The sequence below is a fragment of the Prenolepis imparis genome, unplaced genomic scaffold (genome assembly GCF_030444845.1).
Source record: "Prenolepis imparis isolate NDT839.2.m4 unplaced genomic scaffold, iyPreImpa1.0 SCAF_7, whole genome shotgun sequence".
Lineage (NCBI taxonomy): Eukaryota > Metazoa > Arthropoda > Insecta > Hymenoptera > Formicidae > Prenolepis > Prenolepis imparis.
This window is the reverse complement of record NW_028141165.1, coordinates 2,016,562-2,040,219: the sequence shown is the minus strand read 5'-3', so window position 1 is coordinate 2,040,219 and position 23,658 is coordinate 2,016,562. Positions and strand designations below refer to the sequence as shown.

Here is a 23,658-nt window from a genome sequence, read left to right as displayed (position 1 = left end):
TTTGATTGACCAATAAGGACAAAAGGAGCGAAGAGTTCTTCGTCCTGATTGGTCAGTCGAAACTTCTACTCGGGTAAGTAGATTTTCGAACGCAACCCGCAGAGAGAAAATGCAGTTATATCATAGGACAGGTAATTTAAAATTGTACAGAATAGCGAGGCATCAAGAATACAAGGAGACAGAATAAAAATGGATTCTCTTACTCAGTAATATAACCTTATAAAATTCGGAGTAGAAATACATGTATGCTAAATAATTTTTATAATTATATGCATCTTTCGATTAAAAAAAAATCATGATTTAAATCTTAAATCAGTACTGACAAATTTTAGAAATATTGCTGCATTGTAATTGCGTGTAAAAAGTATCGTAATCGTCTAAAATATGTTGTTATTGTACATTTGAGCAATATGGGGTATGAAAGCATAATTAACTTTATTCACGGTGAATTTAATTAATTCATACTGTAGGAAAAGCTTTTGATGTAAATAAACATATTAATTTACTGAAAAAAAAAATAATCTGTAATTATAGCTTTTTATTCAAATAATGTAAAATACAACGATTTTTCTAGGATGGCATCTGAGGACATCAATCAACAAACAATGGCAACTTCCTTGGAAGAAACTGGGCAGACTGTTAATAATACTATACAGCAGGAAAATAATGTTAGAGATCCAAATTCAACAAAATTGCAGAATCATGGAAGTCGACAACATAATAATCTTCTAAGGATACAGCAGCGCAAGCAGCAAATGTACAATTGGCCACAAGTCAGGAAATTATTGAAGCTTGCAGGTTACAGCGCTTGTCAAGTGGAAGGGTGCAAATGTAACGGCTGGAAAAATGCGCAACCAATTACAAAGTCACAGAAAGGCGAGACGCAGCAGCCTACTACGAACTTTTTTGATTCGTGCAAGATGTGTAATCATATTTTAGAAGATCACATTAAGCATGTATCGGTGCTGTCTGATGATGAAATCAATAGATTATTAGGGATGGCTATTGATGCGGACAACATTTTCATGACTGTACACAGAGAAGAAGATTCCGATACTAGGAAGGTATATTTTTATTTATATAAAGTATTGAGGAGATGTATTTTATCTATGACAAAACCAACTGTAGAAGGTCCATTAGGACAGCCGCCATTCGAGAAGCCTAGTATAGCAAAGGCAGTGATGAATTTTGTATTATATAAATTTGGCCACTCTTCTCCAAGAGAATGGCAAATAATGTGCGATATGGCAAAAATGTTTCTGCACTGTCTGAATTATTGGAACTTTGAATCACCCAGCGCTAGAAAAGCAAATGTTACGGATGAAGGCCCCGGTTACAAAATTAATTATACCCGCTGGCTTATGTTCTGCTATGTACCTACGTATTGCGACTCCTTACCTCATCACGATACTCCATTGGTCTTTGGGAAGACTTTGTTACAAGCTGTATTCAAACCACTTTGTAGAGAATTAATGGACAAGTGCCATAACGATAGAGAAAAAATAACGCCAGAGAAGAGAGTTTTAGTTTTAAATCATTTTCCTAAGTATGTCTTAAAATTCTTTTCTTTTTTTATACTAATGTTTCATTAATAGAATGGCTACTACATAATTATATATATTTAAGGTTTCTTTCGATGCTAAAAGTAGAAATTTATTCTGAAAATTCGCTCATGTGGGATCCCGAGTTTAAACAAGCACCGCCTTCTCATCTGCAAGCTGCATTGGAATCAAAGGCCCAAGCGCGAAAGACAGGAGAATTTGAAAGAGTCACTGTGCCACCAAATGAAAAGGATAATTATACCACAATCAATATTAGTCCTGGAATAAGGAAGCTTTCCGAAAAGCGTTCTTATTCCGAAGGACGGCACGATGTAAAAAAACGAAAAGGCGAGGAGGCTTTTGAGGATCTGCCTGATGAGACTATTGTTGAAATTGTTGCGATTATTAATGATCCCAATTATATGTGTGGCCCTGATGCGGTATTTCCACCGGACGGGCCACGGGACGAAGCTGCTAAAAATGAAGAAAGCGAGAAAATCATAGAATTTCACATTGTTGGAAACAGCCTCACGCAACCTGTGTCTAAGCAAACTATGCTTTGGTTGATAGGATTACATAATGTATTCAGCCATCAATTGGTCAGAATGCCAAAAGAATATATATCTCAATTTGTTTTTGATCCGTGAGTATAGCTTGTCTAAAATAACAGTAATATATTAATTAACTTATTATAAGAAGTTATCTTGAGCAATATGTATATTAACAATAATTATTATATTAATTATTATTATATATTATTAATATATTATTATTAATAAATTATTAATAAAATAATATATTAATATATTATTATTAATAATTATTATATATATATTAATATATATATATATATATATATATATATATATATAATACTATTTATATTAATATTATTATTAAATATGTGTATCATTTATTACAAACAGGAAGCACAAAACATTAGCTCTGATAAAGAATGGTCGTCCAATTGGCGGTATTTGTTTTCGCATGTTTCCTACTCAGGGCTTCACCGAGATAGTGTTCTGCGCTGTTACAAGTCAAGAGCAAGTAAAAGGTTACGGAACACACTTGATGAATATGCTGAAAGATTATCATATAAAAAACAACATATTGCATTTTCTCACATTTGCGGATGAATTTGCCATCGGATACTTTAAAAAGCAGGGATTTAGCAAAGATATAAAATTACCAAAATCGATGTATCAAGGATATATCAAAGATTATGAAAGAGCGACATTAATGCATTGTGAATTAAATGCTAAAATAGTATATACAGAATTTACATCAGTTCTGAGGAAACAAAAAGAAATCGTCAAGAAATTAATTTATCAGAAGCAACAAGAAGTACAAAAGGTTCAACCTGGCTTGACATGCTTCAAAGAGGGTGTGAGAGGCATCCCCGTGGAATCCATTCCGGGAATTCGGGAAACCGGATGGAAGAGTTATGCGCAAGCGAGAACGAGAGGTCTAGCGAAAGGAACACAAAATTCAGAACTTATAGATTGCATAGATATGTCGGAGTCTCTATATAACGCTTTAAATAGTGTTTTGAATAGTGTAAAGAATCACAGTACAGCTTGGCCATTCCTAGAACCTGTAGATAAGGACGATGTGCCAGATTACTATGATCATATAAAATATCCTATGGGTGAGAAATTTTTTCAAAAAAGATTTTTAGTTTTATAATGATGCAAATTTCTAAATAAAATTAAAAAATATAATGTTAAAATAATAAAATTTAATATTGCGATAAATAATAATCTAAGAGCACTGATACAATAGTAATAATACATATAACAGATTATATTATATACATGATTTTTCATATTGCAGATCTCAAAACTATGGAAGACCGTTTAAAATCTAGATACTATGTAACTAGAAGATTATTTATAGCAGATATGACACGGATTTTTACAAATTGTAGATTGTATAATAGTCTAGATACTGATTATTATCGCTGCGCCAATGCTTTGGAAAAGTATTTTCAGACACGTATGAAAGAGATTGGTCTATGGGATAAGTAGAATTTTTTCAAATATATCTCCTCTTGTGTGATATAATATAAAAAAATATAAATACGATAAATATGTATATTTGTCTATATTATTTCTCTATTACTTTTTATTAAACACACATATATGCACACAAGATTTCTATATAGTTCTTAATTACATTATAAAATAGTATTTCTATGAAGAGATGCTCGTGAAAAAACCATGAAAAAATGAAAAAAAAATTAATAAATAAAACATACGTTTCATATATTTTCCTTATTTTATAGAACATGATTTAAATATATATATGAATTTCAAAATATATATTTTATTTTTTACATGCGTTTTTTATATTTCTTCATAAGAATGCGTTTTATTTGGACACTCGTGTAAGCTAACAACTATTATTCTTTTGTAGACAATTTGTGATTACATAAAAAATATGGTCGAAAATTAAAGATTTATATTTGATATACATATATCATATTTGATTAATTTTTTTTGGTCACTTACTCTTTAATTAAGTTTTGCTATTAATCAACTTTAATCATTAGTTTAGTTACAACTTTATTCTTAAAATTCATATTGTAATTAATAAATAAACAATATCTCAACACTTTTATGATACACATTTCTTTATGATATTGCAGTAAACTTTATTATATTATGTATTTTGTTAAGTTTATATAAGTTTACTTTTACAAGCTGCTTTCATAAAGTAGAAAAGTCACAAATATAAAAATGAGCATTATATATGTAAAAAAAATGTATGTTACTAATTGCATGAGTGTCATTATATATAAGTATTCTTTCTTTTTTTTTAATTATTAAATTTTTATAATTATAATTCTTTTAGTTCTATAATATTGTAATGTGGGCTTTTATATATATATTTACGTTTTTATTCTTTTATAATATATATTCTTTTATACATTTGAAATACTTTTTCCATACTTTCTCTCTCGTATCAAAATACGTATTAATTTACAAAATGACAAATTGGTGGTATCTTTTTATTTTTAATTACTTTTTTGATATTGAAAATAAGCATAGAATCAATATAAAAAAATATCTTTAAAGTTGCAGGATCTGACAATCGTAAATTTAAATCTACTATTCGAATTATCGAAAAGAATTTTTTAAAAAATTATACTTTATTATATTCTTTATATTTAACAGATTTGTAAATGTACCGCGATGTGACAAGGACCGGTAGAAATAATCACTGTAGCCAATCAGTTTACAGCTGTTCCGTAAGAGCGAAAAATTGATTGGCTGGTGTGGAATCTGTTCGTGTCACTTGCACTCCCGCAAAAATTCTGCATTTAAAGCGAGATAAATATATATTCGGGCATAAAGAGAGAAAGAAGAAAGAACAAGCGAAAAATCAAGGTGCAAAAAGTGCGAGAACAGACTATCTGACGTGAATGCACTTGAAAGTGCAAGGGATGCAATTTATATAACCCTAATCTGTCAAAAATTTGTGTTTCACATCAACAATATACAAATAATACACATTATAATATCACAAGAACATCATAGAAAATATGCTGATGGCAATAGCGTGAGAAGTCTATAAATATCGTAATTGTTTAAATAAAAGTATTATGGAATATTCGAGCCAATATATCATCGGGAATAAAATTAATTTCGTTCATATGGAGAGAATTGAAATCTAATTTGCTTATATTGTAGAAGAAGCTATCAACGTCAATTAATGTATGTATTAATTTATTTCAAAAGATTTTAATGACTAATGATTGAGATTTATAAGTAAAACTATAACTTTTATAGCATATAATTTGACTATAATACTTTCTTATGTTGTAATATTTTACTCAAGAATGGCATCCGAAGACGTCAAATCTCAAACAATCTTAACTTCTTTGGAAGAGACTGGCCAGCCTGTTACCAGTACCCTACAGCCGGAAAATAAAGATTCAAACTCATCTAAGCCACAGAATCAACCAAATCGACAAAATAATCTCCAGAAGATACAGCAGCGCAAGCAGCAAATGTACAATTGGCCACAAATGAAGAAATTATTGATGCTTGCATGTTACAGCGCTTGTCAATCGGAAAATTGTAAATGTAGCGGCTGGAAAAGTGCACAATCAGTTACACAGACACAAAAAGGCGAGACGCACCAACCTGTTACAACCTTTTTTGATCTGTGCAAGATGTGTACTCATACCTTAGAAAATCATATTAAGCATCTACCGGTGCAATCTAATGATGAACTCAATAGATTATTGGGAATGGCTATTGATGTGGACAACATTTACATGACCATACACAGAGAAAGAGATGCCGAAATTAAAAGAGTATATTTTTATTTATATAAAGTATTGACGAAATGTATTTTATCTATGATAAAACCGAGCTTGGAAAAAGACTCATTAGGACAGCCGCCGTTCGAAAGACCGAGCATAAAAGAGGCAGTGATGAATTTTATTCTATATAGATTCAGTTATTTACTCCCGAGAGAATGGTACGTAATGTCCGACATGGCAAAAATGTTTCTGCATTGTCTGAATTATTGGAATTTTGAAGCGCCCAGTACCAGAACTGTTCGAACTGCGGAGGAAGGCTCTGCTTATAAACTTAATTATACTCGTTGGCTTGTCTTCTGTCATGTGCCTGCATTTTGCGACTCGCTGCCGCAACATGATACTCACTCAGTTTTCGGAAAGACTCTGCTACAGGCTGTATTTAGATCAGTTTATGAACAATTAATGGTCAAATGTCAAAGTGAAAAAGAAAAAGTAGCGCCGGAGAAAAGGCTACTTCTAACACATTTTCCCAAGTATGTTCGACTTTTCTTTTTTCTTATATTCATATCTTGTGAATATTAACTGAGTTACAATCTTTTATATTTAAGGTTTCTTTCATTGTTGGAAAAAGAGATTTATTCTGATAATTCGCCTATCTGGGATCCCGAATTTAAACAGTCTGCACCTTCTCATCTTCAAATTGCCTTAGAATCAAAAGGACATCAGGCAAGAAAAACGGGAGAATTTGAAAGGGTTACCGTAACTCCGAATCAGAAAGACAATTTTACAACAATAAATATCAATTCTGGAATAAAGACAATTCAAGAAAAACGTCCTAACACCGAAGTGCGCCTTGATACAAAGAGGCGAAAGAACGAAGAGACTTTTGAGGATCTGCCGGATAAGACTATCGCTGAAATTGTCGCATCTATTAATGACACTAATTATATATCCGGTTCTGACGCCGTATTTCCACCTGACGTTCCGCGGGACGAAACTGCTAAAAATGAAGAAAGTAAAAACATAATAGAATTTCATGTAAAAAATCTAGATACTATGTAACTAGAAGATTATTTATAGCAGATATGACACGGATTTTTACAAATTGTAGATTGTATAATAGTCTAGATACTGATTATTATCGCTGCGCCAATGCTTTGGAAAAGTATTTTCAGATACGTATGAAAGAGATTGGTCTATGGGATAAGTAGAATTTTTTCAAATATATCTCCTCTTGTGTGATATAATATAAAAAAATATAAATACGATAAATATGTATATTTGTCTATATTATTTCTCTATTACTTTTTATTAAACACACATATATGCACACAAGATTTCTATATAGTTCTTAATTACATTATAAAATAGTATTTCTATGAAGAGATGCTCGTGAAAAAACCATGAAAAAATGAAAAAAAAATTAATAAATAAAACATACGTTTCATATATTTTCCTTATTTTATAGAACATGATTTAAATATATATATGAATTTCAAAATATATATTTTATTTTTTACATGCGTTTTTTATATTTCTTCATAAGAATGCGTTTTATTTGGACACTCGTGTAAGCTAACAACTATTATTCTTTTGTAGACAATTTGTGATTACATAAAAAATATGGTCGAAAATTAAAGATTTATATTTGATATACATATATCATATTTGATTAATTTTTTTTGGTCACTTACTCTTTAATTAAGTTTTGCTATTAATCAACTTTAATCATTAGTTTAGCTACAACTTTATTCTTAAAATTCATATTGTAATTAATAAATAAACAATATCTCAACACTTTTATGATACACATTTCTTTATGATATTGCAGTAAACTTTATTATATTATGTATTTTGTTAAGTTTATATAAGTTTACTTTTACAAGCTGCTTTCATAAAGTAGAAAAGTCACAAATATAAAAATGAGCATTATATATGTAAAAAAAATGTATGTTACTAATTGCATGAGTGTCATCATTATATATAAGTATTCTTTCTTTTTTTTTAATTATTAAATTTTTATAATTATAATTCTTTTAGTTCTATAATATTGTAATGTGGGCTTTTATATATATATTTACGTTTTTATTCTTTTATAATATATATTCTTTTATACATTTGAAATACTTTTTCCATACTTTCTCTCTCGTATCAAAATACGTATTAATTCACAAAATGACAAATTGGTGGTATCTTTTTATTTTTAGTTACTTTTTTGATATTGAAAATAAGCATAGAATCAATATAAAAAAATATCTTTAAAGTTGCAGGATCTGACAATCGTAAATTTAAATCTACTATTCGAATTATCGAAAAGAATTTTTTTTTAAATTATACTTTATTATTATATTCTTTATATTTAACAGATTTAAAATGTACCGCGATGTGACAAGGACCGGTAGAAATAATCACTGTAGCCAATCAGTTTACAGCTGTTCTGTAAGAGCGAAAAATTGATTGGCTGGTGTGGAATCTGTTCGTGTCACTTGCACTCCCGCAAAAATTCTGCATTTAAAGCGAGATAAATATATATTCGGGCATAAAGAGAGAAAGAAGAAAGAACAAGCGAAAAATCAAGGTGCAAAAAGTGCGAGAACAGACTATCTGACGTGAATGCACTTGAAAGTGCAAGGGATGCAATTTATATAACCTAATCTGTCAAAAATTTGTGTTTCACATCAACAATATACAAATAATACACATTATAATATCACAAGAACATCATAGAAAATATGCTGATGGCAATAGCGTGAGAAGTCTATAAATATCGTAATTGTTTAAATAAAAGTATTATGGAATATTCGAGCCAACAATATATCATCGGGAATAAAATTAATTTCGTTCATATGGAGAGAATTGAAATCTAATTTGCTTATATTGTAGAAGAAGCTATTAACGTCAATTAATGTATGTATTAATTTATTTCAAAAGATTTTAATGACTAATGATTGAGATTCATAAGTAAAACTATAACTTTTATAGCATATAATATGACTATAATACTTTCTTATGTTGTAATATTTTACTCAAGAATGGCATCCGAAGACGTCAAATCTCAAACAATCTTAGCTTCTTTGGAAGAGACTGGCCAGCCTGTTACCAGTACCCTACAGCCGGAAAATAAAGATTCAAACTCGTCTAAGCCACAGAATCAACCAAATCGACAAAACAATCTCCAGAAGATACAGCAGCGCAAGCAGCAAATGTACAATTGGCCACAAATGAAGAAATTATTGAAGCTTGCATGTTACAGCGCTTGTCAAGCGGAAAATTGTAAATGTAGCGGCTGGAAAAGTGCACAATCAGTTACACAGACACAAAAAGGCGAGACGCAGCAGCCTGTTACAACCTTTTTTGATCCGTGCAAGATGTGTACTCATACCTTAGAAAATCATATTAAGCATCTACCGGTGCAATCTAATGATGAACTCAATAGATTATTGGGAATGGCTATTGATGTGGACAACATTTACATGACCATACACAGAGAAAGAGATGCCGAAACTAAAAGAGTATATTTTTATTTATATAAAGTATTGAGGAAATGTATTTTATCTATGATAAAACCGAGCTTGGAAAAAGGCCCATTAGGACAGCCGCCGTTCGAAAGACCGAGCATAAAAGAGGCAGTGATGAATTTTATTCTATATAGATTCAGTTATTTACTCCCGAGAGAATGGTACGTAATGTCCGACATGGCAAAAATGTTTCTGCATTGTCTGAATTATTGGAATTTTGAAGCGCCCAGTACCAGAACTGTTCGAACTGCGGAGGAAGGCTCTGCTTATAAACTTAATTATACTCGTTGGCTTGTCTTCTGTCATGTGCCTGCATTTTGCGACTCGCTGCCGCAACATGATACTCACTCAGTTTTCGGAAAGACTCTGCTACAGGCTGTATTTAGATCAGTTTATGAACAATTAATGGTCAAATGTCAAAGTGAAAAAGAAAAAGTAGCGCCGGAGAAAAGGCTACTTCTAACACATTTTCCCAAGTATGTTCGACTTTTCTTTTTTCTTATATTCATATCTTGTGAATATTAACTGAGTTACAATCTTTTATATTTAAGGTTTCTTTCATTGTTGGAAAAAGAGATTTATTCTGATAATTCGCCTATCTGGGATCCCGAATTTAAACAGTCTGCACCTTCTCATCTTCAAATTGCCTTGGAATCAAAAGGACATCAGGCAAGAAAAACGGGAGAATTTGAAAGGGTTACCGTAACTCCGAATCAGAAAGACAATTTTACAACAATAAATATCAGTTCTGGAATAAAGACAATTCAAGAAAAACGTCCTAACACCGAAGTGCGCCTTGATACAAAGAGGCGAAAGAACGAAGAGACTTTTGAGGATCTGCCGGATAAGACTATCGCTGAAATTGTCGCATCTATTAATGACACTAATTATATATCCGGTTCTGACGCCGTATTTCCACCTGACGTTCCGCGGGACGAAACTGCTAAAAATGAAGAAAGTAAAAAGATAATAGAATTTCATGTAATTGGAAATAGCCTTACACGACCAGTATCTAAGCAAACTATGCTTTGGCTGATAGGATTACAAGACGTATTTAGCCATCAATTACCTGAAACGTTCAAAGAATATATTACTCAGCTCGTTTTTGATCCGTGAGTAATATCAGTAATATATTAAATAAATATTAAAGTTAATATTTATTTATAATATCAGCATATTACATAAATTTTTATAGTCACATCCACAGTAATAGAATGTATCTTTTGTCTTAGAAAGCACAAAACACTAGCCTTGATAAAGGACGGTCGACCGATTGGCGGTATCTGTTTCTGTATGTTTCCAAGCCAAGGTTTCACCGAAATAGTGTTCTGTGCTGTCACGAGTCACGAGCAAGTAAAAGGATACGGGACACACTTGATGAATATGTTGAAAGATTATCATATCAAGAACAACATACTGCATTTTCTCACATTCGCAGATGATTTTGCTATCGGATACTTTAAGAAGCAGGGATTTAGCAAAGACATAAAACTGCCAAAATCGGTGCACCAGGGATACATTAAATATTATGTGAAAGCGACATTGATGCATTGTGAACTGAACCCGAAGATCGTGTATACCGAATTCACGGCGGTTATCAGAAAGCAAAAGGAAATTTTAAAGAAGCTGATTCATCAGAAGCAACAAGAAATACAGAAAGCGCATCCGGGCTTGACATGTTTTAAAGAAGGCATAAGGGTTATCCCCATCGAGTCTATTCCGGGAATTTGTGAAACTGGATGGAGAAGTTCCGCTCAAACTAGAACGAGAGGTGTGACGAAGGGAGCGCAAGGTCCCGAATCGATAGACCCAAACACATTGAACGGTGTTTTGAACAGCGTGAAGAAACATAGTACAGCGTGGCCTTTCTTAGAACCCGTAGATAAAAACGATGCTCCGGATTATTACGATCATATAATATATCCCATGGGTGAGTTCAAGAAAAGTGTTTGTGCATTTAACTGACTTTGTATTGCCTTACGACTGTATAATTGCGAAGAAGAGCCAATCGATTGAAGCAAATTGTAGCAAATGCAGAGAGTTAAAGATCTATTTATTTTTGTTACAGATCTCAAAACCATGCAAGAGCGTTTGAACACGGGATACTATGTAATTAAGAGATTATTTATAGCAGACATGTTACGGATCTTCACAAACTGCAGATTGTACAATAGTTCCGACACTGAATATTACCGATGTGCCAATGCCTTGGAGAAACACTTTCAGACGCGTATGAAAGAAGTCGGTCTCTGGGATAAGTAAATCTTTTAATATTGTTGTGATACACACACACACATACACACAGACACATATGTAGATAATATAATAACGATAATATGTTGGCAGTTGAAACTTCTTAACTTATTCTTACTACAAAGTCTATTTGCTTTATAAAGAAAGTCCATATCGAGAAATGCACACTATTTCTTGTGCAGTATATTTGTATTAAAATAAAATTAGATAGATATATTCTCTTGTGTATGAGTCTGTGTGCGAATAGCCAAACTGAAGAAAAAAGTGATTTTTTTTTTTTTTTACTAGATTACACGAGATTATAAATATCATAATTTAAAAGAAGCACCTTTTTCAAGTAATTTTTGAAAATAGTTGTGTGTTTCACAATTATTATATATATAAAAAATTAAATTATTAAAATATAAATTTAAAATATATTTAAAATATAAATTAGTAATTATTGACAATTTTAATTTATTGTAAATTATTTAAAATTCTCTTGTAATCTTTCTCGATTGATTTCTTCATATTATTCTCTATATTCATCTTTTATAGATGAATTAGATATGCATATGAATGTGTGTATATGCACGCGCATAAATATATATATATATATATATTTATATATATAGCTGTAAAACAAAGCTTGTCCTTGACATTAATTATATATTTTATATAGTATCGATCATGCGAAAATTACTTATATGTGGCCTTTTTAGTACGTTGCACACTACGTAGCATTATGATGTTAAAGGTATCAAAAGTGTGGTTTATGCAAAAATGGTCTAGGCAAAAATTTTAAACCAAAGTGGGTACTTAATTTCACAGCCTAATTAATATCATTAGTCGAACAGTTAATTAAGGAGCGTAATACGGCGATTACAAGGATCGCTCTGATAGGTGATCAGTCTACGGAACAGCGATTCTCTGTAATGCACATCGGTTTGTATATTAAGTATTCTTAAAAGGAATAGCGTTTGTGTTATATTTGCAAAGTGATGCGAATGCAGTGTAATAGTAACTGCAACGATATTTGTATCACATGCTCGTATAAAAAAAAAAATCGACTGTATTTTATTGTAAATTTATTGTAAAATTTGGAGAGTCAATAATTATCATAATACTTATACTCTTTTTTAAAAAATAATGCAAGTCCTTTCAAAGCTCCTTGAATTTGTTTTATAGAATAGTAGTTTGATTATCTATTTTTAGAGAAAAGTGCACACATATTTGTGGGAGGGCACAATTTAGATCAATTAAGATATTTTAGCCTATTGACCTTATGAGCTTTCGCTTGTTACTTTTTTTTTTTTTTTTTTTTTTTTAATTTTTTGTTTAATTTCGCCGGTCTATAACTGTGCGACTTATATGGAATGGAATCATTGAATGATTCTACAATTGCGCAGTCCCGTTGGCTCGATTTAGCTTCAGCTGCAATTTATACGGATGGAATTCTTACATAAATTTCAATGAATGCATTTTTCCTTATCTTTCGATAGAATTTTCATTCGCCTGAGAAGAGATCACAATCTACTTTGCAGATTTGCAGGTAGATGCAATGCAAGAACGTGGAGATGCTCCAATTACTGCGATGACTTTATGCATTCAACGGAGATAACATTACGGAGCGGTAACTAGCCAATTATAATTGGCATACATTAAAAAGAAATTAACTCAATTATTAAAAAATTGTAGATATTATATTCTTTTAAATGTGTAATAAATGTGTGAATGTGTACATGTGGGTGTGTAAGTGTATGCAAGAATGTTACCTATAATAGCTAACAGCGATCAAACACAAATTTGTAACATTATGTTGTATCATATATCTAGAGAAAGAGAGAGAGAGAGAGAGATAAGAGAGTGAAATATATTTTTAAGGGGACGGGTGTAAAATATTGTACAAAACTATTTATCTTTATATTTTTTTTTACTCTCTGCGTTAATTACTGAATATTTTTCATTTTCGCTTTCTTTCTCATTTTTTACATCTTCGATTTGATGGTTTTTTCCTGAGAATGACTTTTCGAGTTTTAATTATGAGTCGAATAAAGTCAATTTTTTTTGGCGATTTTAATTATTCGTAACTTTTGACAAAATTACAAGTCTTTTAAATTGAACGATCAAATCATAGTTTATTTCTCTGAACGGATAAAAAAAAATTATTTTATCATATAACTCAAAATGTTCAGAAAGATATGTTTCTTTTTAAAAATATAAGAAAAAAATTGTGATACTTTTATTTTAGGGTGCACCCGCCTTCTTAAGCGCGTATTCTTATTCACGTATAATTTACGTGCATGTTACCTTTAATGTAAAAAGCTGAACTCTATACATTATTATATTTATCATTGTATTCGCATTGTTAAAATGTATTCGTCATGTAATTCGCAAATTTATAAACAGATTTTAGATAGAAAAGGTCAAAGTCAATTTACGAATCGTCCTTGTATATGTACAGTAAGCGAAAGTATTTCTCTCTGCGCTTAATTACGAGAGAAATCTGCGTTAAGTGTTAAGCCGATTTGGAGAGATACACCACATTTCCGAGGTCTTTGTACAAAAACACGGATATGCGTCGTCGCGGATCTGTGGCGGAAGAAGAGGGGAGTTCGTATATAAAGCAACTCTTCCTTCTACAAGGAAGCGCAATGCTGCGGAAGCCACGCGAGGACATCGCTGTAACATCTAGTCTTCTTCATCGAGTCTCCCGGTTGAGTCCTCAGCTTCCAATTTAAGCGCGAATCGCTATCTAAAAATTTGCTAAAAAATTGAGAAAGTTGCTGTAAAATTATTTTTTGCATACAGTATTCTAAAATGTGCGACGACGACGTAGCTGCACTGGTGATCGACAATGGCTCGGGAATGTGCAAGGCCGGATTCGCTGGGGACGATGCTCCTCGAGCCGTGTTTCCTTCCATCGTTGGAAGACCCCGATACCAGGTGAAGAAGGAAAAACTAAATCAAATAGATACCATCAAGTTTATAGCATACAATCATCTTATAATATATCTCATAATGAATTCTACTCTAATCACATGTTTGTACAGGGAATCATGGTGGGCATGGGACAAAAGGACAGTTACGTGGGCGACGAGGCGCAGAGCAAACGCGGTGTCCTCACCGTCAAGTACCCGATAGAGCACGGTATCGTCACCAATTGGGATGACATGGAGAAGATCTGGCATCACACGTTCTACAACGAGCTGAGAGTCGCGCCGGAGGAGCATCCGGTCCTGCTGACGGAGGCGCCTTTAAATCCCAAGGCGAATCGCGAGAAAATGACGCAGATCATGTTCGAGACCTTCAACACCCCGGCCATGTATGTCGCCATCCAGGCCGTCCTGTCGCTGTATGCATCAGGACGAACAACCGGCATCGTCCTAGACAGCGGTGACGGGGTGTCTCACACGGTACCGATTTACGAAGGTACAATTCTCTTCTGCTTGTCCTCTTGTCGTCCTCTTAGCTCCGTTCGTCATCGCTGAACGATCTGAAAAGAAGAATACGTCAGTATCAACCCTGTAATGCTTGATGTTCTAATTTTTTCTTTCTTCAGGATATGCTCTACCGCACGCGATTCTGCGCTTGGATCTAGCCGGCCGCGACCTCACGGATTACTTGATGAAAATTCTGACCGAGAGGGGCTACACCTTCACGACCACCGCCGAGCGCGAGATTGTGCGCGACATCAAGGAGAAGTTGTGCTACGTGGCCTTGGATTTCCAGCACGAAATGGCAACGGCCGCCGCGTCGACCGCGTTAGAAAAGAGTTACGAATTGCCGGACGGTCAGGTAACATCATTTATTAACTTCTTTGATATTTGCATCTCGCGTAATCAACGCGTACAAATTAAATCCGCTTCTTTTTGTCGAGATACTTTGTACTGGAATATCTTTTTCTGGCAACACTTTAAAAATATTTGAAAGGAGAATAAAACATTTCTTAATATCTTTTAATGTATCAAATTATTTTTTTTTTTTTTTTATAAAAAATGTAACATTTCTCCTTCATGCAAGATAAGCGTACCTTGCAAATGACTGAGCTTAATGAGCTTTGATAATGGAGGGGGCGGTGCGCTCATTAGCATTAATCGCACGCGTTCGCGCCCAGGGAATGTTAACTCGTCATGGATTGCCTGGCCGGCGCGGTCAGTGGACGAAGACGTATAACGGGTAACGGTTCGATTCCAGGTCATCACGATCGGCAACGAGCGCTTCCGTTGCCCGGAAGCGATGTTCCAACCGAGCTTCCTGGGCATGGAGTCCTGCGGTATACACGAGACGACGTACAACTCGATCATGAAGTGCGACGTCGACATCCGCAAGGATCTGTACGCCAATTCGGTGCTCTCGGGCGGCACCACCATGTATCCGGGTATCGCCGATCGGATGCAGAAGGAGATAACGACGCTCGCGCCGCCCACCATGAAGATCAAAGTGATCGCGCCGCCCGAGAGGAAGTACTCGGTCTGGATAGGCGGCTCGATCCTCGCCAGTCTCAGCACCTTCCAACAGATGTGGATCTCCAGGCAGGAGTACGACGAGCTAGGACCGTTCATCGTGCATAGAAAGTGTTTCTAAGGATCTGGACGCTTTACGCTTTTAATGCCATCTCCACCCTTAAACGCTTCTCGATCGATATTAATCCTTAGTAGACCAATATGCAGGGTAATTGACAGAAAAAGAGAGAGAGAGAAAGTCAACTTTATATATCTCTTGAGTAGTAATTTATTATTATATTTCCTGAGTATAGTGACTTTTTTTTACATACTTTCCGAGAAACAGCATCGGCGCGTTTCTTGAAAAATAATTTTTTTTTATTCGCCGAGAGACGTAATTTCTTGTTTTTCAAGTATTAAATCAAATGCAATGATGAAATTCTACGTCCGATCTGATGTTAATTCTCGTTGCATTCGCGAGTTTTAAGAATCAACTTCATTTCTCCGCCTGGATTCTTGGGAACTTGCGCAGATCGAACAGAGCCATAGAGAGATTAATTCAATGTTTGTTTTTTTATTTCTAAAATGTTATATTTTCGAGATATTACATAGCAGGACCTTTAAGGCAGATGACATTAGAGAAAGTCCTATTTTCTCCCTCTTGGAAATTTCCGTACAACTTTTAACACACTCATCTGCCGACACAATGAAATTTCTTCTCTCTTGACATATATTAGAAAATAATAATTTATATATCCTCTTATAGAATTGTCGCACATTTTTTTTTTTTTATAGAATATGTACTAAGAACTCAAATGATAATTTCACAGCTAGAAAAAAAATTTTCATTTTTACAAGGTACCGATAATTACATTCGTAGTATCGACAGCATACAATGCTGTCTTGTGTTCATGAAATTCTAAAAGTCTTCACGGACGGTTAATACACTATCTTACATTTTATATATACATATATATAATATTTTTATATATATTATAAATATATTATATATTATAAATATATTATATATATAATATATTATATATATAATATATTTTTACACATATAATAAATATTATATATATATATATATACTTATTTATTATAGAAAATATATATACCTTAAAAAAATAGAACGTAAAAAAAGCTATCACTGAAGATATATACAATTTTCTTTTTTTCGTTCATTCAGGATAGATTATTACGCGGATTAAACGACGTCTTAAACTTATGTGATATACAGCAGATGGAAATATGTATATGCGAAAATAATATGTTGTTATCTGCTCGATTTATCATTCGCGCATCGCGATCCCTTATATTCGTAATACCACAGCTTTTCTATATAACGCAAATGAAATCGGAATTATCACAAATCGAACTATCGTCTCTCGATAAGGTGCTATTGTCTGAAAATTGAAGCAATTGGGACAAAGCTAATAAAATTATACTTTTTACAGAATTATAAAATATTAATATCTGAAGATAATGTACCATGAACGAAAATTCGTGATTTTTTCTGAAGAAATACATATACGTCTTATTTATCAAATACAATTCGCAGAAAGGTAGTAAGCTTAACTGATTGTGCTACAAAACGCGTCGAAGAACTTTGAATCGCTAAAACTGAGCCATTAGTCGCGGTATTAATGACTTTACAATTGTTTACAAGTATTTAAAGTTTCTCCCCTGCTTCTCGGATCATGATATAGCATTTAACATGTGGGTTGGGAGCAAAAATAGTATACGCTATACATACTGAGGTCGCTTATAACAAGAGAGCTTAAAACTCAATAGATACACAATATATAAATTATATCAAAAGGCGTCCAGTTTCTTTTAGTTACAGATTTTCTCAACATGAATCTTTTCTTCAGCGAAAAGTCCAATGTTGAAAGTTAAATGTTTACTTTTGTAATTAGGCCTTCATTTCCAGAAGATCTTAAATGTCGGAGAATCTGTCACTGAGAGGAAGCGCGCATTTTTCTGAGACACTGTGCAATAAATATATTTGTACTATAAAGTTTTAAAGTTAATGAAATCGCGTTCTGTTTGCAAGAATACCTAACATTTTGAGTATTTAACGTTTTTCAATATTATATAGAATTTGCACACAAAACTTAAAAAAAGAGGCTACCAAGATTTAAAAACTGATTATATTCTTCCGTTATGTAACATTGCCTTACAACATATTTTTACAAAGTGTATGTCATTAATGTGTACATGGTAGTTTCGTTAAGATTTTTACAATTAGTAATAGCAAAAAAACTTAATTACAAAATTAATATAAATTGTTTTATATATAATTGTAAAAAAATTTTGCAAATATCAATATTGTCAACTCGCTGAAATGGAACGGAAATCTGGTTTAGAGTTGAAAATTTTCCGATATGTCAGTACAAACTGATACATCGTTTCGTCATGTTGTGTGATATACATACTCATAGTTATATAAATAAAATGACCAACACCAAGTACAAAATGTAGAATAGATGTATCAAAGAAGTATTGACAATGAATTTACTTAATCGACAAAAATATAGAAAAAATAAAGTATGTATACTATATTGCAGATGTTTAAAAAGTCAATAAAAATATCTTTGGGAGAGAGAGGGAAAGGATGCTCCTACATTATCTGCTTAGCAATGAGAAACGTTGTTTCAAATATGGCGTGAGAGGGAGCAATAGTATTCTTCAAGAGTTTAAAACCGACGGTACAGATAAAATCAGTTCTGTCCATTTTTATAAAAATTTATATCCCCTAGACTTTTCTCCTACCTGTAGATTTTCTTCTACTTGTTGAACGTTTAGGACGTCGACACTTTATTCGTGCTATATTCGACCAAGGTAGAGAAAATTCACTGAAAAGAAATTATATCAATTATTATTTAATAATAAATAATTTTAAAATATAAAAATTCTTGCAACATGTGTACATTTAAAAAGTTAATTTCCTTACATTGGAGTAAAACTAGGAATAGGAGAGCCAAATGCAGTTACTGGCAAGTGAGGATCCACTTGAAGACTTTGAATTTGTTCTACATCAGGCCACAAGGACGTAACAGTTTCCTCCTCCATGGACGAAGGACAAGGACCGGTGTGATTAGTATTATAGCACGTAGATTGATGATTTTGACGTTCTTGCCTCTGTTTTAATTTCTCTATATGCCTTTGTTCCCTATGATATTTGATTGTGATAAAATTAAGCTGTAAATCATATTGTAATATAGAAATGATATATATCGAATAAATATATTTATACAAACCTTATCCTCTGTACGTCCCATCGCTTCCTTCTCCTCTCATCGTTCTCCAATTTCAAATGTCTCTTGTTAAAAATCTCATCGTCCAAGTTCTCGGTTCCCTCCATCGTATAACAACTCGTATATACCTTTACTCTCCAACTTGGGACTTCGAGAGAACTACCTGTGTCTACTGGATTACACTGTTTCAGACTTAACGTATAATTTGAATCCCCTACTGCTGTATAATAATGTTCTTCCGTCGTGAGAAAGGATTCTTTCTTCACGAGAGATTTCGCTTTCCTATCGCTCTTCCTACTGGTCTCGTGGAAAGTCTGACTTAATACCTTATCCTGTACACCGTCAGTACTAACAGTCGACGAGCAGGAGAGCCCCCTTTTCTTTTTACTACCCGTAGACACTGGGGTCGGATCCGACCGTCTCTTCTTCTTCTCTTCCCACTCGTATCTAGACTCGGTAGGCTCTTGCTTCACTTCCACCTTAATTTGATTATCAAGTGGTTCCTGTTTGACAGTGGTGATACCACCGCTGGTGTTGAGACGTATCTTGAAGCTCTCGTGCAAAGTGTTGCCACCCTCGCATTGAACGTTTCTATGCAACTCGCTCGTCGACGGTACGTTTACAGAATTGACACTGGTAGGCGAACAAGTACCCAAGTGTTCCGAACCGGTCGAATTCTCGCTACATTCAGATCTCAGTTTCTGAAGGTTCACACGCCTCTCCATACGCTCGAGGCGTAGTTTTAACTGCAACAGACAACCGTAACGACGTTCCATGATTGACATGATACTTGAAACGTATATTCAATATATATATATGTAATAATAATAATTAAACGCTATTTACACTTCTCGTGTACCGTCTGTGCACAAACTTCCTCTCCTCGCAAATCATGTTTAAATCGCCTTGCGTGAACTTGGAAAGATCGTCTCGAACTCGTTTACTCTTTCTCCCTCGCGACGACGATCAGACAGGTTAGCTCGACGGCCCGCGCTGACATTCGCGCCATCAATGAAACGCGAAACACTACCTCTACCTACCTACCCTAACCGGTTTCGTTCTCGCGCAGGGAGACCGATCTGCGCATTCGGTATTCGAGCGCGTTATCATTTACATAATCGCGGGACGCGAAATTGCGTGTCTCCCCCCGGTCCAACTGTCATTTTCAAACATGTCAAGCACGGTCGCGGTCGGGAAAAACGTCGTTGTTCATCGCGGGAACGAGACGTCTCTTTCTCCTCCCTCTCTTTCACCGTACAATGCGGAAGTAGCGCCACCACGTGTTAACACCGCGCAGTTGACCTTCACGGTCAACCTGTTCCCCGCGGGCGCTCCGGGTTTAGGTTAGGGCGGCCCAGGAGAGGGAGGGTTGACACTCGCGAGCAAGTGTGCGCGGCATTTTTTACAAAATGGTGCCAGAGGCGGAAAAAAAGGTGGGGGGGGAGGGAGATTGCGCGGGCGGCAACGAGCTCGTTTTTCTCACGTCAAAGGGCGGCGCGGTTCTCGGACCGGATTCTCTAACACGATCGATATCGGCGGCGACGACGGACGACGACCGCGAAGACGAACCGAGAATAGGCCAACGGAGACTCGATCTCGCGTGTGACGTTTCGACCCGCAACCTTCTCTCTCCCTCTCTCGTTCGCGCCCCGCGAAATCGCGATCGAGAGCGTCGAATGGCGCGAGTTTGGATGCGGAGTCTCCGAGAAAGTGTGGACCTTCGATAGTATTTTAACTTGAAACCAAGTGACGGTGACACGAGCGTGTTGATGTGCACTTTAAAAAGGTCGTCGAATTCCAAACAAATCTTTCCTTTGTCGTTTTTTAAATTCTTCGCATAGTTGAGATTAAATTGTCTCTTATGTACCTCGAGAAACTTTAATGTAATTTTTATTAATTAAAATAAGCGCGAAATAAAATTTTATAGACGAATAAAAGAATTTTTCAAATTGGAGCAAGTCTTGATTCAAGCAATCTCTTGAGTTTCTAAGGTCTCTTTAAAGTACACACGATCTAATTATCGCGACGAAAATCGGACAGCGAATGGGATTGGAGGACGAATCGGGTTTTTAATTAAAAAAAAAAAAAATTGCTCGATGAGTCACTCGATCGTCGGAGTACAGTAACTTAAATTAAAGCGACAATAGCACGGAGTTTTTTCGCACTTAAAAAATCGATCATCCACGCTACCTGTCAATTTTGCAAATTACGATAACAAGCGGTAACATCATTAAGAAACAAATTTAAAAGAATCGACGTAATTATAGTTTCATTCTCTAGTACGAGTATAAACATTTAAATCGACGCGTCACAGATCTAAACATCTCTCTATCTCTTTCTACGAGCAAATGTCATCACAGATGCCATGTGACAGATCGGCCGGAAAACACTATAAAAAACAATTAAAATAAAAAAAAAACATACATACACATACAATTACAAGTGTCACTTGAAATCATTCAGATTCAAAATTTTCAGAGAATCATCAATTCACTATATATTATGTATCTCTCGAGGAGGAGGGAGAGGCGAGTATTAAAACACACAATACACTGAAAAAAAAGAAATAAAAAAGAATAAGAAACATCTTCCACGTGTTATGTACCGTCTCGTTTTCCTGGCGCAGCGCGGCGAGGAGCTTGTCCTTGGTGACTATCTGCTCCGACTGCTGCTGGATGAGATCTAGATGCAGCAGCAGCAGCTCCTTCAGGTGCTTGACCTCGGTGAGGTCGTTCTGACGAGGCTCGTTGCCGCGGAGGGGGCTGACGCCGAGGGCCGCGGCTGCAGCCGGTGCCCCGCCGTCTGTCATGCTGGCGTACATGTGATCGAAGTCGCAGGGGAAGCTGAGGATGCCGGCGGCGGCGGCGGCGGCAGCGCTGCCACTGTTGATGACAGGCTTCACGTCCACCTCGCCGTCCACCTCCTGGTGGAACTCCTGGACGACGCGCGCGTTGTTGCCGACGACGTTGCTCATGGTCATCGTCGAGGGATGATTATTATTATTATTATTGTTGTTGCCGCTGGCGAGCGTGTTCATAGTCCCCGACGACGCCGAGGAGGACGACGACGACGACATCGCGACGGTGTTGCGAACGGCGTTCGCCGACGACGTCGTCGTCGTCGTCGCGCTGGACAGGTGCTCGTTCATCGCCGCGACCATGTTGTCGCCGCGGTCGTGATAGTTATCCTCGTCGTCGTCTTCGTCCTCGTCGACGTCGTCGTCGTCGTCGTCGTCGTCGTCGTCGTCGTCGTGGAAGAACGACGGCGCGGCGTCGACAATAACGACGGCGGCGGTGTTTGTGGCGCTGCTGCTGCTATTGTTATTGCTGATACTGACTGCTCTCGCGTCGATGCTACCGGCGTGAAACAGCGGCGTCGTCGTCGTCGTCGTTGCCGCTTCCGTCGTCGTCCCGGCGCTGCTCAGCGCGAATCCACGACGGTTCGTCGTCGCGGCGACGACGACGTCATCACCGGCGCTGGACGCACGCGTCGCCGAGGACAGTGATGCGTCGGCGACCACGTAGGTGTAGCAGCGGTAAACTGTTGCCTCGCGACTGGAATTCACTGGCGTCGTGCCGCGGGCGTCGGGCAACGTCACGACGGCGCCGTCGATAACAGCGGTCGCGACGACTCCACTAGATCCACCAGTACTGTCACCAACACCACCACTACCACTGCAACTCCTCGACGAAGCCAACACACTTCCACCACCCGCTTCGCCCACGCGGCGACTCTCCTCGCACCCGCTCCTCCTACCACCTCCACCGCCCCTGCCGCCGCTGACAGCGCCGGTGACGGTGACGGCGGCGGCAGCGTCGACGCTGCCCTTCTCACCGTTCACGAGTCGCTCCGATGACGGCGAGCTGACGTTTGACATCTTCCTGCCGCGGATGCGGCGATGGCGACGGCGACGCCGTCGCCGCGGCGGCTACCTCGCGCATTTGCGGCCGCCACGAGGATACCACGCGCTCGCCCCGCGCACATTAATCGTCCCGGAGGTGCGCGTACGGTACGCGGCGACGATAGCAACGCGAATACCGCCGTCCTCTGCCCTCTGCCTTTCGTCGTCGTCGGCCACCTTTCTCGAGCGACGCGATGCGAACGGTATTACCTCCCTTGCTTCCCTCCGGCTCGCGCGCGAGGGAAAAATGTTCGCGACGTCTTTACGGATCGGGACCGACCGCGAGTGCCAGCCTGCCAGCGCGAGCACGCACGAGGTGTGCGAGCGCGGCGCCTCCGCTCTCCGCTTTGTGTTTACTCCAATGAGACGACGCGCCGCAGTTGATTGTTTCCCGCCAGAGGCCGCCATCTACTTATACATTAATTTAGATTTTTATATAGACATTTTTTATAAAATAAAAATGCAAGGGAGACAAAACTCTTCCAGTT

At 36.3% G+C, this 23,658-nt stretch overlaps 5 protein-coding genes across 7 annotated transcripts; 4 read left to right on the top strand and 1 right to left on the bottom strand.

Moving 5' to 3' along the window:
- The first annotated feature begins 173 nt into the window (after positions 1-173).
- LOC145938844 (histone acetyltransferase KAT2A-like) lies at positions 174-3,969 on the top strand. Its single transcript, XM_083042651.1, has 5 exons — positions 174-484; positions 575-1,546; positions 1,627-2,184; positions 2,468-3,189; positions 3,375-3,969. Coding segments are annotated over exons 1-5 (2,448 nt in total). The 5' UTR covers positions 174-482; the 3' UTR covers positions 3,569-3,969.
- A 705-nt stretch (positions 3,970-4,674) lies between these two features.
- Positions 4,675-7,395, top strand: LOC145938613 (histone acetyltransferase KAT2A-like). The gene is made up of 3 exons (XM_083042371.1): positions 4,675-5,257; positions 5,382-6,344; positions 6,420-7,395. Exons 2-3 carry the CDS (start codon positions 5,383-5,385, stop codon positions 6,871-6,873), a joined length of 1,416 nt encoding a protein of 471 aa, XP_082898497.1. The 5' UTR covers positions 4,675-5,257; position 5,382; the 3' UTR covers positions 6,874-7,395.
- An 861-nt stretch (positions 7,396-8,256) lies between these two features.
- Positions 8,257-12,693, top strand: LOC145938499 (histone acetyltransferase KAT2A-like). Of its 2 annotated transcripts, XM_083042184.1 has the most exons (5): positions 8,257-8,718; positions 8,843-9,805; positions 9,881-10,441; positions 10,562-11,259; positions 11,398-12,693. In XM_083042184.1, exons 2-5 carry the CDS (start codon positions 8,844-8,846, stop codon positions 11,589-11,591), a joined length of 2,415 nt encoding a protein of 804 aa, XP_082898310.1. In that variant the 5' UTR covers positions 8,257-8,718; position 8,843; the 3' UTR covers positions 11,592-12,693. The 2 variants fall into 2 exon arrangements, with proteins under 2 accessions (XP_082898310.1, XP_082898309.1); XM_083042183.1 differs by lacking the exon at positions 8,257-8,718 and having other exon boundaries at positions 8,725-9,805.
- Positions 12,694-14,375: 1,682 nt separating this feature from the next.
- On the top strand, positions 14,376-16,422 carry LOC145938506 (actin 403). The gene is made up of 4 exons (XM_083042197.1): positions 14,376-14,507; positions 14,615-14,993; positions 15,124-15,359; positions 15,759-16,422. The coding sequence occupies exons 1-4, from the start codon at positions 14,382-14,384 to the stop codon at positions 16,146-16,148; spliced, it is 1,131 nt and encodes a 376-aa protein (XP_082898323.1). The 5' UTR covers positions 14,376-14,381; the 3' UTR covers positions 16,149-16,422.
- Positions 16,423-16,564: 142 nt separating this feature from the next.
- On the bottom strand, positions 16,565-23,516 carry LOC145938501 (uncharacterized). 2 transcript variants are annotated; one of them, XM_083042185.1, is made up of 4 exons: positions 21,875-23,512; positions 19,273-20,015; positions 18,966-19,184; positions 16,565-18,867 (listed from the first exon to the last, which is right to left on the bottom strand). In XM_083042185.1, exons 1-4 carry the CDS (start codon positions 23,144-23,146, stop codon positions 18,768-18,770), a joined length of 2,334 nt encoding a protein of 777 aa, XP_082898311.1. In that variant the 5' UTR covers positions 23,147-23,512; the 3' UTR covers positions 16,565-18,767. The 2 variants fall into 2 exon arrangements, with proteins under 2 accessions (XP_082898311.1, XP_082898312.1); XM_083042186.1 differs by lacking the exon at positions 16,565-18,867 and having other exon boundaries at positions 19,027-19,213; positions 21,875-23,516.
- Between the last annotated feature and the right edge of the window lie 142 nt (positions 23,517-23,658).

Coding starts and splice junctions, on each gene's coding strand:
- LOC145938844 (XM_083042651.1), top strand. Junction 2,185..2,467: donor TCTCAATTTGTTTTTGATCC/GTGAGTATAGCT, acceptor TATTACAAACAG/GAAGCACAAAACATTAGCTC. Junction 3,190..3,374: donor TCATATAAAATATCCTATGG/GTGAGAAATTTT, acceptor TTCATATTGCAG/ATCTCAAAACTATGGAAGAC.
- LOC145938506 (XM_083042197.1), top strand. CDS start 14,382: ATGTGCGACGACGACGTAGCTGCACTGGTGATCGACAATGGCTCGGGA. Junction 14,508..14,614: donor TTGGAAGACCCCGATACCAG/GTGAAGAAGGAA, acceptor ATGTTTGTACAG/GGAATCATGGTGGGCATGGG. Junction 14,994..15,123: donor CACGGTACCGATTTACGAAG/GTACAATTCTCT, acceptor TTCTTTCTTCAG/GATATGCTCTACCGCACGCG.
- LOC145938501 (XM_083042185.1), bottom strand. CDS start 23,146: ATGTCAAACGTCAGCTCGCCGTCATCGGAGCGACTCGTGAACGGTGAG. Junction 19,185..19,272: donor TGGGACGTACAGAGGATAAG/GTTTGTATAAAT, acceptor CAAATATCATAG/GGAACAAAGGCATATAGAGA. Junction 18,868..18,965: donor ATTCCTAGTTTTACTCCAAT/GTAAGGAAATTA, acceptor ATTTCTTTTCAG/TGAATTTTCTCTACCTTGGT.
- LOC145938613 (XM_083042371.1), top strand. CDS start 5,383: ATGGCATCCGAAGACGTCAAATCTCAAACAATCTTAACTTCTTTGGAA. Junction 6,345..6,419: donor CTTCTAACACATTTTCCCAA/GTATGTTCGACT, acceptor TTTATATTTAAG/GTTTCTTTCATTGTTGGAAA.
- LOC145938499 (XM_083042183.1), top strand. CDS start 8,802: ATGACTATAATACTTTCTTATGTTGTAATATTTTACTCAAGAATGGCA. Junction 9,806..9,880: donor CTTCTAACACATTTTCCCAA/GTATGTTCGACT, acceptor TTTATATTTAAG/GTTTCTTTCATTGTTGGAAA. Junction 10,442..10,561: donor ACTCAGCTCGTTTTTGATCC/GTGAGTAATATC, acceptor CTTTTGTCTTAG/AAAGCACAAAACACTAGCCT.